The sequence below is a fragment of the Lepidothrix coronata genome, unplaced genomic scaffold, assembly GCF_001604755.1.
Source record: "Lepidothrix coronata isolate B3197 unplaced genomic scaffold, Lepidothrix_coronata-1.0 Scaffold60, whole genome shotgun sequence".
Classification (NCBI taxonomy): Eukaryota; Metazoa; Chordata; class Aves; order Passeriformes; family Pipridae; genus Lepidothrix; species Lepidothrix coronata.
The window spans coordinates 3,382,393-3,401,530 of record NW_016690240.1 but is presented as its reverse complement, the minus strand read 5'-3'; the positions used below and the strand labels follow the sequence as shown (position 1 = coordinate 3,401,530).

Here is a 19,138-nt window from a genome sequence, read left to right as displayed (position 1 = left end):
GTCCCCTTTCACTAGCTGAGGTATGCATTTCCAAAAATCATGTGACCAGTTACTCAGGACAGCTGCCCTTGACCTCTCATGCTGCAGCAGGGCTGATGGCCAGCCAGGGTCCCGTAGCATGAGGTAGGTGGCATTGGCAGGTCCCTCACTTCCTGGGCAGCTGGCCTGCAAACCCACTTTCCCTGGCTTACTGCACTGGGCAGGAAATTACTTCCATGGGAACTGGTTGCTAGAGCAGGAACAACTCCCTCAGTTACTCCATCCTGAGGAACTGCTAATTTCATATCTGACACTGTCTGCAGTCTTCATCCTGGAACCAGTAACCCTCCAAGCTGGGGGCAATCCTTAAGCAAGGCTACAGGAAATAGGGTGTGAGTCTCCTTAATGAAACACATCACCATGTGCTTACTGTGGTAATTAAAGGAATGGAAGAAGAAATCCCAGTAACACTTCATAAGGAAAGATGTGCAGACAGGACTGCCCTTTTAAAACCCTCCACAGTCATATGAAAATTAAAATATAAAGCCTGTTGCATTGATACCAATACAGAAAAAGCAAAGTCGGTGCCATATGTACTGAGTACGCTGTGTTCTATTCCGAAGGACACAGCTTCTCAGTCAAGGGATACTTTTTTTGAAAAATACACACAGTCAGAAAAAAAATGACCATTCTAAGATCTGGTAAGAATACAGCTTCTGAAGCTCTGTGTTGTTAATATTAACCCAATTTGAATAATTAACTTATATTTAAATAGTTCCTTAATTGGTTTGCAAAATGTAAACAGTTTCTAAAACTTGTGTTTTAGAAAGTCCTGTGCTGACATCAAGTGGTGACATATTTTTCAAGCCAAAGGGAGCCAAACTTGCTGTACTGCATATGCACAGGATGATTTTATTACCAATGAGTAGGTAAAGGCAAGTAGTCACAGGTCACTGGCAGGTGCTTCCATGGGGATGGACAGACAGAAGAGTTTGGAGAAGTAACACAACCACTGCTGTGCAAGGCAAGAAGGGTGGGGTGAGGTGAGGTGAGGTGAGGTGAGGTGAGCTGAGCTGAGCTGAGCTGAGCTGAGCTGAGCCTCCACAGCAGCTCCTGGGCACAGGAGGTACTGGCTGAGCCTCCCAGCACCCACCAGATGTGACCACTGGCAACAGCCCTCCCTTTCTCTAGCCAAGAAACCTCTGGTTGGAACAGGTATGATGGGGCTTGGTGGCCTCAGAGGAGTGAGGAGACAACGCAGAGTCCATTTACTAAAGAAAACTCGACACACAGTTAACCAAAGAGGATGGAAGGCTGTACTAAGTAGTTCTGCAGAAATATCAAGGAGGAAAAAACAAATATGTAAGGTTATGAACTGACTGTGAATAAAATCAAGCTTGATATTAGAAGAGTTTTAACTCCAAGTGAACTTCTGGAGCAACAGCCCTGTGGAAATTGTACAGGACACAATGCAGTTTTAAAACTGAGGTTGATTATTTGCTGAAGGAATTAGAGTCTGCGATGTGAGCTGTAACATCAGCCAGGGACTGGCCTTGGTGAGGCATGTGGTCTGCTTCCCTCACCTGCCTCAGTACTCACTGAATCTTGTTTTAAAAGTTGAAATTGATGGGAAGTGAAGTTTTATTTGGGGATTTACCCATGGATGCTCAGATGAGTTATACTCTGTTAAAGGAACTGCATACTCAGATAATAGCTGGGGATTTATGACATGAAAACACACAATGGTCTCTATGACTAAAAAAAAACCACTCTCTGTCTCAACAGCTGTTGCTCTGAGTGTAGAAATCATTTCCTGTTCTTCCCAGAAGCCTGCCTGTGCTGGGAGCCAAAAGACTCCCTGCAGTACCATTGCCATTGCACACCAATGGGTTTATCCTTCCTCTTGTCCAGGGCTGGGAAGAAGGGTCACCCCAGCCACTGGATGCATAGCTCAGCAGCCCACGGAGTGCTTTGGTCCTCTCTGTATTTACACCTCCTTTCACAGACTCTGTGTGTTTGTCTCTGTGGGACTGGGATCCTGACATTAGGAAACAAGTTTCACATGCTTCATGGCTGGGCATTACAAACCTAACAGTGAAAAAGAAAAATGCCATATCCACTCAGATGCATCCCTAGGGGGAAAATCCCATGCTTGGGTGCTGGGTTGTTCCAGAAGCTGGTGGGATTTGCCCATTGGGGCTAAGCCTTGGCAAATGTTTTATGGGGACAGTGTATGAAAAAGCCATGTCATAAACTTGCTCCCTGTGGTCATAGTCCAGCTTGTGCTTTGATATGGTACAAAGAAATGTTCATATTGTTCATCTTCACCCACGCTGTGTTATGGTAAGTGAAGGCTGGGGCATAGAAGGAATACCCAGATCTTGGAGCAGCTCTCAGCCACGCTGGCAAAGGTCTACACTGTCAGCCAGGGCACTAAGAGAAGGGGCACTGTTGCACCACTAAGCAGGGGGTTTTGTTTGGTTTTTGATTTTTTTTTTTTCATGTGTTGACATTACAGCCAGGATTTGCTCTTAGAGCTTTTGTTTTCTCATGAGCAGCTGGACTTTAAACTTCATCTGTCCTGTAGCTGTTTTGCCCAAGAGCTGCAGAAATGCAGGCAGGCGCCATTAGGCTCAGAGGGTAACAATGACAAGGTGCTCTTGGATAATATTGTTCCTTCTCTCTGCCCTTTTCCGTCAGACAGAGCAGACAGGTATGGCCTTTGTTTTGTTGTGCCTTTAATTCTAATTTGTGTTACCACTCCTCTAAAAACACCAGTAATTTTCTACTTTGTATCATGTTTACTTTGCAGCACGGGGTAATATCCCTGAAGAATGTCTTTTCATAATTTTCCTTATATTTCTCCTGTTTATTTCATGCACCTAAGTGAAAACTGCAGTAGGTTACTGAGGCAATGTAATTTTAAAGTACCATCATTTATGCCAGGGTAATATTTTGTCTTTTCTTACAATTTTAAAGTACCTCAGATATTAAAGAAAACTTTGTTTTATATTTCTAGTTGTTGCTGACATAAATATAAGAGAATTGTATGAAAGAGGCTGATATGAATTCTTGTTATAGCTTGAAGAAACTTGTATTAATCCTTCATGTTTTGTCAAAAATAAGGAGGAGCTGGGCAAGGAAGAAAAAGATGGTGACCTCTTAAGAAGGTCAAAACGCCTCTGGCAGCAGTAGAAGTGCACTGCCAGCTGTGCTGGATGTGGCAGAGCCACTGCACAGGAGAAATATATGTTGGGGGTCAGATAAATCTTTAAAATATAAATCATGGTCATGAAGCTTTTTCTTTCTTTAATATCATATGCAAGCCAATTGCTTATGGGATAACCTTCAAAAAAGATAAACATCTGTATGCAGTTTCAGAATAATTTTGTTACTGCTCTCACTTTTTCCAATTCTGTGATCATTAATTATTTTAACCTGGCGGTGTTGGGCCCCCAAATGCTGTATAAACGAAAAAAACAAAACAACCCAAGCATTCCCTGACCCAACACGTTTACTTTCCAAGTACAGAAGAATTGACAAACACCTGCAGACACACACAGCCACATACTGCCTAATGTGGGGGCAACAGTCTCCAGCACTTCGCCAGCTGCCCAGCAGGCAAGCAGTTTTTGTTGCATATATCATTGCAAAGAGGAGTTTTAAGATCTGATAACTCTCATGTCTTTGAGCCTTCCTCCTCTTTACTCAAATAAAAAAGATTACAGTATCTTCCACATAAAGGGTCGTATGTTATATAGCCCTCTTCAACACGAGCATTGCTGAGGGGTAGCTTTTATTTATTCTCCTTAAGAGATAATTAATTGAGAACTCAGCCATGTCACAGCTTTGCTTCTCAGCAAATAAATTACCATGAACTAAGACTGAAGAGTGTCAGTTTGGATCCACCATCATAAGCTAACACAACTAATATTCACTTCTACTGATGAGTTTGAAAGCCCTATGCAGTCTCACAAAATAGTCTCTGCCTTTATGTTAATGTTTCCCCTTTGCCTGGCTGTGCTACAGCATTGCTGCTCTGTGTGTCTCATGCAGTAAAAAAATGTGTCAGGAAGGGCCTCAAAGTCTCTCTGCTTGGGAGCAAGTCAGGCATTTCCTAAAAGTAAAAGGTCACAGCTTCTCTGCTGAATTTGGGCTAAGAAAGTAGAGCTCTTTAGGTATGTAAGTTCATGGCTGAAATCATGGATGAGCCAAAATTAATTCTCTTTTAGAAAAGGAGATAAAAGTATTCAAGGAAATGAATCTAAGTACTTACATCAAAAAACCCTTACATTTTGTCATACAATGTTCCAGTGTTTATATCAGCTGACGAGGCAAACAATGTTATCAAGAGACAGAGGCGTGCCAGTTCCCACCTTCTGGAGGAGATCCTCCAAGGCAGCTTGGAAAGGGAATGCCTTGAAGAGAGATGTACACATGAAGAAGCAAGAGAAGTATTTGAAAATGACGAAATGCTTGTAAGTATTTTGTTTTCCTGTGCATAATAAAAATTGCTGCCTTGATCTTTTTCTTACTAAACACGGCTTCACAGACTGCTTCATTTGTTTGGGTTTCTCTCCATGTAAAATCTTTGCACTTCCCACTTCAGTAGGTAGAAAGCAGTTGTCTTCCATGGTCAAAATGGAAGTGAGAAGGTCAGCTCTGACATTTTTCAAGTCCCCTCCTGAAAGTTATGCATCCTGCACCTTATGTTGTGAAATCACATGGTTGTTGTCCCATCTTGACCACGCACAGAAATACTTCCTGCATGGATGAACAGGGAGCTTCCGGACAAACTCAAACACAGGAAGGAAGCCTATAGAGGGTGGAAGCAAGGACAGGTAGCTGCTTGGGAGGAATGCAGAGGAACTGTGAGCAGTCAGGAATCAGGAAAGCCAAAGCCCTGAGTGAATTAAACCTGACCAGGGATGTCAAGGGCAACAAGAAAAGTTTCTATAGGTATGTTGGTGCTAAAAAGACGACTGGGAAAAATATGGGCCCTCTCCAGAAGGAAACAGGAGAACTAGTTACTGGGACATGGGGAAGGCTGAGGTACTTAATGACATTTTTACCCCAGTCTTCAATGGCAAGCACTCCAGCCACACGACCCAAGTCACAGAAGTCAGAAACAGGGACTGGGAGAATTAAGAACCACCCATTGGTGGAGAATATGCAGTGGTAGGAAAGGGGCAAGGTTTTAAACTGCAAGAGGGTAGATTTAAATTGGATATTAGGAAGAAATTCTGTACTGTGAGGGTGGTGAGGCACTGGAATGCATTGCCCAGAAAAGTTGTGGATGCCCCATCCCTGGGGGTGTTCAAAGCCAGGCTGGATGGGGCTTTGAGAAACCTGGTCTAGTGGAAGTTGTCCCTGCCCATGGCAGGGGGAACTAGATGATCTTTAAGGTCCCTTCCAATGCAATTCTGTGATTCTGTGATAGGGATGGAGGGAAGCAATGCACCAGCAAGTAGTTACACCTATAGAAAGAGGTTCACTTGCTCAATAGCTGCAGATCCCTCGTACAAGAAGCCCTCCTGACATGTACAGATGGATGCTGTGCTCTTTAATAGGAATCTTGATGGAGATTTTGTTTTCAGGGCAAGCAAAGGAAACAGCTGTAGGGCTGCCCATGCATAGCCATGGTGCTTTGAGGAAGGGAATGGTAGGGAGTGGTATCCCTTTGGAAAAAGCAGCATTAGAGTCAGCTGCAGTACCAAGGGAAATGCAGGGCACGTGATGGTGACTAGTGCTGACGACCTGCAGCTCTGCTCTGTGCTGACCCTTCTGCCTCCAGCAGCACCTCCTGGGGGCCAAGCAGTATGGGACAGGATGGGGTCACTTCCCAGGCTGCTGCATGCCAGGGAGACAATAGTCAGCCAGTTTTTCCAGGAAGCTGCTAAAGGATTCAACTGTTCCTCTCTGGCCTGTGAAGTGTTTATTTTTCTTTATAGCTTATTAAGAAACAATAAAATAAGCAGGAGACAAACCCCCTCCCATCTCATGCATATTTTGCTAGTAGGGCAGAATTTGTAATTGTGCAACTGTGCAAACATCAAACTGCAGTATATATTCTCTCATAGGATGTTTTTCTTTTATCAAAATATTTATGGGTTATGACATTATTTAAGAATTAAAATCTAATTTTCTTTTCTTTCTTTTTCCCCCAGAAAATGTTTTGGGATATCTACTACGGTAAGCTGGCCCCTTGATTTTTCTCCTTCATAGTACTGTTACATTGTGAACAGTATGATCTTATCCAGTGCTGGTTTTCTAAGAGTTTTTAGCAGTTTATTCTACAAGGAACATCCAGTCACTATTTGTCATGGAAAAGTCTTGATGTTTTAAAAAGAGTAGTAAATAGGAAAAAATTTTAGGCTGCAGAAAAAGAATAAAAGTTGAAGTGAGCCAGTGTTATCACAGTAAATAGGCTACTTCTTTTCTTGAACTTAAAGCTGTTCTGAATTAACCTGGGCTATGAGAATATCTGTTTTACTGATACAACAGAGCAGCACAGCTTTACCAGCAATATCTCCCAGACCTAGCAACTAAGCCTGAGTGAGATAAATAGGTGTTAAAAGCTAGTGGGCTACCTACAAACTCTGGATGCTGGCGCTGCATCATCCCCTGGCAGCTGTTGAGGCAAGAAACAAATCTGCAGAAGCTGAGGGTCTGATGTAACTAGATGCCTCCTGAACAAGGAGCCTGTGGCACCAGCTTATGGTGACTATGCCATATTCCCTCTCTTTTCTGCATGGCTCATTCCAAGCTTTTCTCTTGCTTTTAACTTAGCTTTTATTAATTTCTAATCTTAGGTTTAGACAGTAGATAAGGAGTGGCAAAACCAGCAGTCAGTATTAATTTTCTGCAGAAGCCACTAAAACATTGAGTCCAGGGAATCATTACATAGAAGAATCCCATCAGTGCTATATAGATTTTATGAAGAATGATGCTAAATATCTGGCATGTTATTACTTCTGTGAGGGTGGGATTAACTTTTAACTTCAGTCATTGCGTGTTTGTACTAAGCATGTCATGCAGGCTTCCCCTCTTCTCTAGAAAGAGAGAAGGGCAGCCAGTTCAGAATGGTCCATGCAAACAAGCTTAGCCACAATCAGGACACATTACTGGCTTCAGCCTGAGGGATGGCTTCCTTGCTGTAATTAAAAGCCATATGTTCTGTCTTCTTCCTACAGAACAGCAGTGTGTGCTTCCTTCTTTGTGATGTCTTCTCTAACGTTTTAAAGAGTGTTGCCTTTGAAGAGTGGCTTCTCTCCTCCTCCTTACTAAGCAAACACATTCTTCCATCCTGTCTTCCAATAATCTTGTTTTCTAGACTTCTGGTATCTGTTTTGCTTTTCCCCCAAAGTGCAGAGTACAGTGGGTAAATCTGCATTGTGAATAAGAGTGCTGGGGAGAAAGGCTGAGCACCCACCCAACTGCTGGGTCACCCTTTCGCTCTGTTTTGTACTGCTCCACCTTTGTCCTTCAAGTCAAAGCTGATGTAGCAGTGTCTTGCTGGATGTCAGGGCACTTCAACTGAGGTCATACTTGTCCCTGACCCTCTTTTGTTAACAGTATAAACTTAGCCATTGACAATCTCTCTTAAAACATTACTTTTTTAACAGTTTTGTCCATGCCTTATAGCAGTGTGTGTTTTCCTAACTCACTTAATGACAATGTCATCTGAGACATTTCTATTCTATGATGTTCTCCGATTCCCCCTAGATTCCTTATCCTATAATATGATTAGATTTAAATGGTTTGGATTATTTGTTCTTGAAAAATGTATGTTGGTTGTTACTTACCACCTTTTTATTTTGCTGGGTGCTTACAGTTTAATCATCCCAGTAGCATTCCAGTAACAGAAATCATGCTGATTTCTCTATAATTACCTGTGTCTCCTTTCCTCCTTTAATAAAGCTAGGTGCTAGATTTACTGTATCCCCAGCATGCATTTCAGAGGCTTGAAACCATCTAACTGCTTCAGGCTGCAGGCATAACCCTTTCCCTAGCTCCAGCTACCCATGACTGCTCCTGGAATTCCTCACTCCTCATCTCTGCCTGCTCAGCTGTGGAGACGAGACCTGCCTAACCCACCCAAAAAACCCTCCCAGGAGGCCTAAATTGTGCTGGTGTATGCTGATGGCATCTGGCTGCAGACAGGCTGAAGGTGATAGCTCTTTCAGCCAGTACTTCAGTACATTTAACACTCAAAGATATGCATACCCATAGCCTGAGAAGATGGTGATTGGTGCTTTTTTTCGCAGTAATAGGTAGAGTTTTCATCTTTCTGTCCCTGATGTCACACTAGGGCAGCCCACTGACTGAGGCTAACCTCTCAGATGAAGTGTTAAATTTTAGAAAGTTTAGGCTTTTCTGGCTCGTTCACTGATAGCTTATGTCTACAATAAGCAGTTTTTATTTGGAGCATGTTTCCAAACTCTTTGGGAATCTTTCCAGTAGGCAGCTTGAAGGGAAACTGGCAGCTTTGCCCAGTGCTTCACTCGTAGTGAACGGGACATCCTCTGGTTTCAGCATTTGGTTCATCAGAAAGACTAAACTTGCTAGTGTGTGAGCTGCTGTATAATAACGGTACAGATATATAAGAGGTTTCCTCCTATTTTGATGTTGCTTGCTGTATGCTTGTTATAGAATTTTGATGCCAACTTTTTCTATCCAGTGCATATCAACCTAACATAGGAGACCTAAAACACCAGTCTCATATTACATTTTTAAACAACACATGGAACTGTAACTCAGTCCTTTTCCCTGAAGCAGAGCATCTGTCCTCCAGAACCAGACTCTGCCTCTGGGCACCTCCCAGCCTCTCTGACATGGGCTGCAAGAGTGCCTCTGGAAGTAGATTTGGGCTAAAGTTATCCCTGAGGAGCAGTTAGGTGAGACTTAGCCCATTTCCTTCCAAACCGCTTTCACAACATTTCTCTGTTGTTACTTACCACCTTTTTATTTTGCTGGGTGCTTACAGTTTAATCATTCCAGTAGAATGAGAAGCTCGTGTGCTGGGAAGGGGGCTATGTAATTCGGGGTCAGTGGTGGTGGTGATTCAACCCTATCCATTTCTTCAGAGGGCAGGAGGTGCTCCTCGAGCCCCTGCCAGAACAACGGCGTGTGTGAGGACAGCATTCGTGGCTACACCTGCACTTGTGCTGAGGGCTACGAGGGAGAGAACTGTGCTTTCGGTAAGGCATTGCCCCCCTTCTAGAGAAGCCTTATCTTCTCCTTTCAGAGGGGGTTCCCATGAAACCATACACAGGTGTCCCATTATGCAAAAACATCATGTTTTTGGTTAAAACACACAGTTCTTGGTAAAGCAGGAGTGATATGTGCTGCCCAGCTACAAAACATTACAGCATCCCAAGGCTATGCAGTCTGTCCCTGCCCCGAGTCTCCCTTCTCTAGAGATGCAGCAAAAGGGCTGAAGCAAATCCACCTCATGGGTGGGCTGTAAAAGCAGCCCTGCCACTGCCACCTGTGCTACATGGCTGCTTGCCCTGCTGTGGTCCCAGGTGGCGTGTGGCCTGAAGAACCAGGGCTGCAGTGCTGGAGTGGCTGGCTGCCCAGGCAGCCCAGTGCCTCTGAGGCCACTCACACCCACAAGCTGGTCCCTTGGGAGAGAGGGACTCCAGAAGACAAACCGTTTCCAGTGGAACTGAAAGGCATAAAGCAAAACAGATGCTTTCTGGCACATGAAACACCCTGGGCCATATCCTACATTTTTACGTCTGCCAGGTTCTACTTTCCAGCCCTTACATCAGTATTTCTGCTGGTTCAGAGGTCCCCTGGGGTGGGAGACGCCCTGGCTGCAGCAAGGCAGGGTCATTTTCTGTATAAGGGGTGTGACTGTGACCAGCTTCTGGGAGAGGACAGAAAGTGACACAGTTTGGACCAGTGCTGGGAACTGGATCTGTTCAGTGTGAGCCTTAAAGAGCCATGTTATATAAGGTTTTATGCTACTTCTCCACATATGAGCTAGATCAAACACCTGTTGCTTTGTGCTAGAGCTTCAAGTGTTTGTTCAGCTATGGAAAGTTGACTGAGCATGTTTCTAAGTTTATACTTCCTTTCTTTTTTCCTTATCTTTGGCAGCTGATAATTTAAAGTTTCTTAGAACGAGTGTGCAAAATAAGAGCTATGCATTTGTTCTTTCTGAAAAACAGAAATCTTGGCTGCCTTCTTCCTCAAGCGATAGTTGCCTTCTTAGCATCTGCAACAGTTCCCCTCCCTGCAGATACTGTGTTTTGTTTAAAAAAACCATGGCATCCTTCCATGGGTTGACATGGAAGGCCCAGGGCTAATGCTCCCCTGAACTCAAGAAGTGCAGAGAATAGGTTCAGGGAGATGCTGGGGGAACACAGTTTGCAATGAGTCTGTGGATGTTGCACTCGCTCTCTCAAATTTCTGCTTAACAAGGGAAAAATAATGTGTTGGGAAATACTACCAAGTCGGAATCCCTGCCTGTCTCCACACAAAGTGAATAAAAATAAAACGTAAAGAGGACTCAAGCTATGAAAGAATACTCCAGGTGAACTGTTCCCAATGTTTTCCCTCCGCTTGTTCTGTTTAGCTAAAAATGAATGTCACCATGAAGCAAAAGAAGGATGTCACCACTTCTGCTACCCAGGAATTAATTCCTACCGCTGTTCCTGTGCTGATGGCTATGAGCTTGGGCAGGACACAAAACAGTGCATCGCATTAGGTAGGTGTGAGCATGGAAGTACAGGAGGAACCTGTTCAGGGCTGGGATGGGCAGGCCACCACCTGATACCCAGATATGATCAACCTGCTCTGAGACTCAAGCAATGAGAATATTACTGGGTAGAAAAAGGAGAAATCTAGGGACCACCACCTAAGATGTCAAAGTAACAGTAAAAGAAGTGATATTTGATCTAAACATTTAAATATGAGTCTGCAGAGAGAACTGGCATCATCTTACATATCACTCACCAGACCACGTTTTCCACTCCTAGGTTTCGTAAAGAGTAAGTCCACTGAACACTGGTTTGTTTGGGAATGAGGTTCAATTGATTCCCATCAGGCATCTGATGATCTGATAAGTGAAGTGTAACATTTGCTGCCATATTAATTAGTTTAAAGCAGTAGCCCTTTTCACCTTTTCAGTCTCATACTAGGTATCTCATTCAATATCATCCCCTTATAAAGTAGGCCTACTAAAAACACAGAAGTATATTTAGACCCATGTCTGTATTAGCAAGTGGGGCAGCCAAATAGGAGTTCAGCTGTAGAGCCACTCTTTTGGTGATGAAAGTCTGATGCCCACACTCAGTGCACACTTCAGGTGGGCTTTACATCAAACTAGCTTTAGTTCAGTCCTGTGGACTAAGCACCGATTAGCTATGAGAGTATGCTATGTGTGCTCCTGGAGGGTGTCTTCTGGTTTAGCTTCACCAGAACACAATCCAGTCTGTGTGACCCAAAAGCAAACCACAAGGTGAACTGAAAGTGACAAATGCAGATAACTGGGTGATCCAGTTGTAGAGCACTCATGTTGTTTGAACCATAACAGAAAGGCATGCACATCCCTAGAGTGACAGCTTTAACAAAGAAAACCTCGGATTTACCTTATCTGGACTGGGCCACAGCTATCAGGTATTTGGCACAATTCGAATACAGGATATAAAACTGAAAAAGCAAGCTGCGCTGATGCTTGGCTGGAGAGGAAGCCTCATTTCCTTAGTTACAGACACAGTGAAATCCAGTCACTACAATGACCCAAAATGTTCAGCCCCTTGCTAAACTGTTATGACTACAAATGCCAAGCAAATTATTCCAATTCTCATCAGCTGAGAAATTTGTCATTCTCCTTTTCCTTTGTTCAAAAACAAAATCCAAAAGTCAAGGTGGAAGCAATAAGGCATTTGCAGGTATTAGCTATCTTGAAATGGTACAGTACAAGCTTTTGAATTTTTTTTAATTCATTTGTTAGATGAATGTGCATGTGGCAGACTTCAAGACAGTGATAATCTGATAAGTGAAACCAGGAAGAAACATGACGAGCGATTTCCCTGGCAGGTATTTCTAGCAATTCATGAAACCCATCACTCCATCTCACATGGACAGTGCTATCTATTGCCTTTTTGCATTTTCTTAGGTGCTACTGCTAAACTCGGAAGGGAAAGGCTTCTGTGGAGGAGTGCTGCTAAAAAGTAACTTCATATTGACCACAGCAGAGTGTGCTCTTCTGCACAACCATTTTGAAATCAGGGTTGGTGCTGGTAAGTGACCCAACACATCTTCTCTTGTTGCAGCACATTTTAGTATTGACAAGCTAAATTTAAAAAAAGCTTACTAAACTTGTTGCTGCATAAAAATATTGTAAAAGGAAACAAATATGCTGTCATTTCATTTAAGCACCTCAGTCAAGTATCTGAGCTAGAACTACAGCTGCCCCATACCTCCTCTAGAAGCCAAGCAGAGACAACTGCCTCTTGGACATAATGCAGAACTCAGCACATAGCGATAAACTAAACATGGTGGATTTAGAGGTGGCTTTTGTTTCATGCCAAAATTCACTTCAGTGTTGGGTTTTTGTCCTTACTGCTGAAATTATGCATGCTTCTACACAGCATTAAAAAGCCATCAAGGTATTATTCCTACTTTCCCTTTACTGCAGCGGTTCTGAGAAACAGCACCTTCAGTTTCTCTGCCGCACGTGTTCCTCAGCACGACCAGGCGGTCTTGCATGCAGCTTACAGGTCTCTGATAAACTATTCCTAAGAGCAGTTGAAATGCCATTGCTTCACAGGGCCTAATGGAACAAGTGGAACTGAGAAGATAATGCAAGTTAGTGAGAAGCACATACACATCCGGTATGATGAAGACACTGGTGAGAACAACGTTGCATTGCTACAACTTCAAGAGCATGTTGAGTGCAACAACTACCAGCTTCCTGTATGTGCCCCTGAAAGAGACTTTGCAGAACACGTTTTAATTCCAAAAGTGGCTGGTACAGTTAGTGGCTGGAGCATAGAAGGTGATGAACTTAAAGTTGATGAGCTGCAGGTTTTGTACCTTCCTGCTGAGGACTGCAAACAAATACTCAACGTCAGCCTCACAAACAGGCAGTTTTGTGGGCACCTCCAGAAGGCCGTAGACAAACGACTGGTTGGAGGAAGCTTTTTAGCTACTGAGTATAAGGGCACTTGGTTTCTGACTGGTATCCTGGGATCTTGGCCACTAGAAGACACTGACTGGGAAACACTTCTATTCACCAACACTGCAAGGTATATGATATGGGTTAAACAAAAAATGAAATAAGACACAAACACAACCAACTCTCAAGCACCAAACGCCTACCAATCATTGCAAGGAAACATATGGATGCAGCCAGTACACCCATCTGACTGTATCACAATTCACAGCAATGGAAGTTGCAATGATGGCACGTATTTAACTCCAAGTTATACAGAAAAGCCTGTTTGTCTTTCCTTCTTCTGCTGACACACAGTACTGTGGAAGTCATGATGCAGTAAACCTAGTTATTTTATGAAAACCTGATTTAACTTTAAATTTCTTAGAACTGTTCATCCTAAAACTCCAAACACTTTGATGTCTTTCTGGGATTTTAAATAGTGCTAGAAGGCAATGAGTCTTTTCAATTCTTGGTACCCTGAGGTCTGCTTCAGCAAATTCATACTCTTAATTCAAGATTCATACAAGTAAAGCTTACATAGACCAGGGGAACTTCTTTTACATGTCTGTGTTAATGACTGTGTAAGGTCTTGACACTTTCATCATGTTTAAAAGTGCTTCCCCTCATACATGGTACCTGTGTTTTCCCTTATGAAGATGTTCATGTCAGTTAGAGGATAAAATAAAACCCAACTGTAAAAGATAGGAAAAGAAAAAGTTTAATTTCCTTTTAAAATAATTTTAAAACCCCCAAACTACCATCTCATCAGTTTGGACAAAATTACATTGTACCAATCCCAAACAAGGTAATAACACTAAAAATACTGGATCCAGTGGTAGTGTTTTCCCCAGAAGCAAAATAAAACAGACTATGGGTAAGTTAGCTACATCATCTTTTGTTCACCATTATAGAAATAAAACAAATATCACCAGAACTAAAAAAAAAAACCAAACCCATCTGTGGGCACCTACAGACAAATTGCCCACATTTTCTTGAACCTGTAAGTATTACTGACACAGTAAAGCTTTTGGTGTCAAGCACTTCTCTAGTTTTTAGAGAAAGCTTGAAGAGAATATTTAATACCAGCAAGATTATCGAAGAGACTTAAAAAAAATGGAAACCATGTAAGAAAACATTATTTCCATTCTGAAGAATGGATTAACACGAGTAACAAAGGCTGACACTTCTCTCTGAAAGATAAATGCAAAAATAGTAACACAAAGTACTTTATAAAAACTTTTAAGTAATTTGTGAGTAATTTGGAATGCTTTGCTTTATTTCTTCATGAAATACTTGGAATTATCTAGAAAGCCTGTGGAAATTATTATTTAAAAGTCAGCATTTCATTCCAACGCACTTTGTAACACTGGCAGTCTTGGTCCTTCTGGGAAAGGAGCCACAAACAGTTCCTGGTATTCCAGTTCTGGACATGAACCAGGCAATTTACAGTGTCCTCGGGGTGATTAGGAGCAGTTCCACTGGACAAGCCAAGTACCTGGGAAGCACTTGCATGGATAAGATGCAACACTCAACACACCGTTGACAGTGGAGGAAATGGGTTCTGCTTACTGACCACAAGCTTCTGATGCTGGTGGGATATGTAGCCTTTAATGTGACCCTGGCAGAAGGAGAAAAAGGGAGCATTAGCACGGGCAGCTGGTAACACAAGGCCTGTAACCTAGGCAAATACCTATAACCTAACCATAGCAGTGTGTGTATGCTCAATCACTGCTGCACTACTGAACTTAATATCTATAATGGTCCGATTTATGTCAACTCGGAGAGTAAGCAGAAAGTTGGAACCATCCCTGTGTTTGGGTACTACCTACCCTCTCAGTTTGAGAGCCTCTTGCCAGGGCCCCCTATTGGTCTGCTTACATTATCTTCAAGAGACACAGCTTTACAGAAGTGTTTCTAAAGTTACTCTTTGTTCACTTTAAAATGAGGATTATAATCAATTAGTATTCCACACCTAATAAAGTAAATTACATAGTACTTCCTTTTCAAACATTGTGCTGCAACACTGAAAGAAATCTTCCAGTGACCTACACCACATCACATAATCTGTTTCAGAGAGATGTGTTTCATTTACTTGCTGACATCACAGTGCTGCTCCAAAACCTCTGATTTAATAGAAATCTTTACATTTCAAGCCTTTATCTGTTCATGAGTAGTTGAAATCCCCTTAGAGTAAAAGACAAAATGTGGAACAAACCCAAAGAAATCTGACTTTATTTTTTTCTAATGTTAGAAGGTCAAGAGTCTCCTACTTCAAATGCAGAACAAATCCTTTTTGGTCCCAGTTAAAATGTTTGTATTTTTAAATCAATATTTATGCATATATAGAAAAAATGGCAGTACCAGATTTGTAATGTAAAATTCAATTTTAACTGATTCCTGCAAAAAAAAAAAAAGGCAGGAACTAGAGGAAGTCCTCAGGGTAAATGAAAACATTTGACTTTGAGCACAAGTGAATCAACTGTTTTACACAAGAAAATGTGGGATTACTGATGTGGTTTTTGTAATAAACTTTTATTCTCTGTCCAATATTTTTTACTGCCTCATGTCTGGAAGGACCACACAACAAGTGGTCAGCACATACCATGTATATAAGGTTAGCTAAAATGCACTGGACTTCATCAATATCAACATCCTCTACTTGCATGAACTTCAGGGCAATCAGAAAGGCATCTAGAGATAGCTGATGGGTTTTGAGTAGTAAATATCTGAAAGACACAACAGAACAAATGTGTTATTGAGAAATACTTAAAAATTCTGGTTCTTAGAAAAATAGCCTTTCTACAATAAGTTCACTTCAAGAGGAAATCAGGTCTCTCAGAGGGAACTAAGGAGCATATATAACCAAATATAGGTTTTGTTATGCTTACACTTTCTTAAAGAGATTTCTGTATGTGATGATTTTCAGCTTCTCAAGGATAAGAAAGATTCCACATCGAATAAAGAAGGTCTCATGCTTTGTCAGAGCATCATTCAGTAGGAGAAGATTGCCTTCACTGCAAGGATGAATAAATGAAAAAATAAGAAGGTCTCACCCAAATGAGAAAAGAAATTCTCTGACTTGGCAGGAATATGCATCCCCTGCCTTCCTCAATGATCCCAAATAAATACCTTTTACTTAATACTTTTTGAACACAAAGCAACAAAACAGGCATCATACCTCACAGACTTTGTTACTTCAGCAAACTGCATAAGGTCATACTTTTTTAAGAGCTGAACTGTTGGCATATGGCCCTGAAAAATAAATGGTTTCCAAGTTTTCCAGGGTAAAGTCAAATGCATTTTAAATAGAATCTAATAAGCTACAAAAAATTTGTGAAGAGAAAAAGACAAATGTTTAGCCACTTTTTTTTGCTACAGAATAAGAAGCAGATAAAAGTATTTGTAAGACAATCTCCTTGTCCCTGTCAAACACTTTGTAGCTCAACTCACAATAACTACTGATTTATCATGATTTAGGGAGCCTTCATACTTACTGTTAGGAAACAGCTATCAAATTTGTAAAATCAAGATCCCATGCCATGAGGCCTACGCAGATTCAAATTTTATGTCATGACTGTATGATCTAATCTGCAAACAGAAGAACTGTAGAAATACCAAGCATTCCCAAAGGAATACAAACAGTGCTGTAGCACTGTCAAATGCCAGCTCAGTTTGTAGCAGAGATTTTATTCTCTCTGCCTTCATGTGGAAATAAAAATGTCCTCTCAAAAAACAAGCACCACCACCAACCTCCTTTCCCCCCTCCAAAAAAAAAAAAAAGAGAGAGGAAATGTTAAATTTAAAGAAACAAAATTAATTCTCATTGCTGAATCAGGTAAGACTGAACCATCTACACTATCAAAAGGAAACTTTGGTTTTTCCCCGTGCACAACAAAGATCAGATTGCACATTGACTTGGTCAGACTTTAAATTTAGTTACATCATGCTATGCTGTTGGTAACTCCTTTCCTGGATGGAGGATTAGCTGAGAGCAGAACTCAGCTGCATGTTTACTTGAGAGCTGCTAGGAATTAAAAAAAAACAACATCCAAACTATTTTAGTACAGCTTAAGGTTAGTGTTAATGTTTAGGCTCTGATTTAAAAAAAGTAACTGTGAAAACAGTGACCTTTATCTAGTTTCTTTAGTGGCTCTTGTACATTAGAACTGCTCCAGAAAAGCCACAGTAATTCTAAGCACTACCAAACCCACCAGTTTAAGGCACCCAGTCAGGACTGTGACAGTTTTTAGGAGGACTGTTAGTTTTCCTTTATCAACCCTACCATTGATTGATCTGAAAGTAACCAATAACAAAGTCAATAAATAAAAAACGGAAAAGAGAAGCCAATTATCATACCCATTATGCTTCCCCTTTACCTACTGGACACAGCAAGGGACTGGAAAGAGAGCATTGAATGGAAAAGGGAGAGTGGTCACAAATAGACTGTGGCAACCCAACAGAGGCAGGTGATAACATTACCCATGGGTAACTTTTGTAACAGGGCTGGGAAGAGGAAACTCTAAAGTCTAATTCGTGTCCCCTTGGTTACACTGAATTAATTGTTAGCATAATTGCACTAATTCAGGGATAGACAAATATTAACACAGCACATGGGAAAGGACAGGAACAAGAAACAGATGTGTTTCATTCTTTTAACAGAAATACAAAACGATCAGATACTAACCAGACTTCAGTGATTTTTCCAAAACCAAAATGCTCTACCTCATGACCCTTCTGACATGGGCAAATATACAAAGTGCAAATAGAAAACTCAAAGATAGGCTGTGGCTTTGGCAAACCCCTCTCAACAGTCCTCAGCCATCTGTTTGCACCTCCTCCTTTCTTCCACTAGGTGAAAGAAGATCAATTTATCCTAGTGAATTCACACATTCCCTGGCTCATCTGTGCAGCTGATCACCAGAGATGCACACTGCTACCTGACAGAGGTTACACTGTTTAGTGCTTCTCCAAAGAACTCAAAGATATCTTTCTTACAGAAGTATCATCAGATTGCACCTTCAGGAGGGGTGGGATGAAGGTATGGGGAAAGGAGGAACGGGTTGGTTTTGTTAAGGTGGGCCGGGGAGGGATTTGTTTGTTTGTTTGGCTGTGTTTCCACCCCTCCATTTCTCCTTTCCTGTTTTGCTATAAATGACAGCTCAACGTTTTTTGTCCTCAAACAACAAAGTGTGCATGTGCTGGCTCTTACAGGGGTAAAACACAGCCTCTGAATTCCAGTAAGGGAAAACCAAGAACAATACTGAGAATCAGGTTTATTACCTTGTGTGTCCCCCTCCTCCCCTTATTTAGAAGAGTAACACCTACTCACCAACAACATTTTTACTGGCAGCAGGTAGATCAAAATCATTCTTTTATTCTTCTGGCTTGATCGGTGACAGTGCTCAAAGGCAAATGACAGATACTCTTCAGCTGCAGACACAAATGCAAGCACCAGTAACGAGTCAACAACAAAAACAGATTAAAACTGTAACTCAAATTCTGTGCTCAATTTCCACCTCTAGCTTGAACATGACATCTGAAATTACATAAAAAATAATCACAGCAATCAAAATACATGAAGAAAATTTGGAGATTCACACGAAATACAGAGTATTACCAGAAAAGTAAGTTCTCCTTCATAAAGTCAAAGAAAACTTGCCAAGGTCTGGATGTCAGACATAACAGTTACAAGTAATATTGGAATTTTCAGCTCATTTCTGTAATATTATTGTGTTCCTATTACAGGAGCAGAGAATCTCAAGAAGCGCTGATGATACAGCACTCTATTTTCTAAATTCAGATTAGGTTCTTCAGTGGATGAAAGCTGCATGCAATGCACACATCTGCTGAGCTGCAGAAATGTGCCAGCAAGACCACACAGCATAACAACACGAAAATCTCTCAGCAATTTCCAATAACAGATAAAAATGACAAGCCTGACAGGCAGAAGACAGTGTTAAGAGTAACAAAAGCAGCTCCAGAATAGAT

General features: G+C 41.6%; 2 protein-coding genes across 2 annotated transcripts; one reads left to right on the top strand and one right to left on the bottom strand.

Moving 5' to 3' along the window:
* The first annotated feature begins 2,522 nt into the window (after window positions 1-2,522).
* On the top strand, window positions 2,523-15,564 carry PROZ (protein Z, vitamin K dependent plasma glycoprotein). Its single transcript, XM_017817353.1, has 8 exons — window positions 2,523-2,692; window positions 4,294-4,457; window positions 6,147-6,171; window positions 9,066-9,179; window positions 10,565-10,696; window positions 11,945-12,030; window positions 12,110-12,233; window positions 12,764-15,564. Exons 1-8 carry the CDS (start codon window positions 2,626-2,628, stop codon window positions 13,273-13,275), a joined length of 1,224 nt encoding a protein of 407 aa, XP_017672842.1. The 5' UTR covers window positions 2,523-2,625; the 3' UTR covers window positions 13,276-15,564.
* Window positions 14,176-18,623, bottom strand: LOC108498493 (PCI domain-containing protein 2-like; the record flags this gene model as incomplete). The annotated part of the gene is made up of 5 exons (XM_017817298.1): window positions 14,176-14,768; window positions 15,753-15,876; window positions 16,039-16,164; window positions 16,329-16,402; window positions 18,480-18,623. Coding segments are annotated over 5 exons (558 nt in total), but the record flags the coding sequence as incomplete, so codon positions are not given.
* Between the last annotated feature and the right edge of the window lie 515 nt (window positions 18,624-19,138).

Coding starts and splice junctions, on each gene's coding strand:
- PROZ (XM_017817353.1), top strand. CDS start 2,626: ATGACAAGGTGCTCTTGGATAATATTGTTCCTTCTCTCTGCCCTTTTC. Junction 2,693..4,293: donor CCGTCAGACAGAGCAGACAG/GTATGGCCTTTG, acceptor ACAATGTTCCAG/TGTTTATATCAGCTGACGAG. Junction 10,697..11,944: donor AAAACAGTGCATCGCATTAG/GTAGGTGTGAGC, acceptor TTCATTTGTTAG/ATGAATGTGCATGTGGCAGA.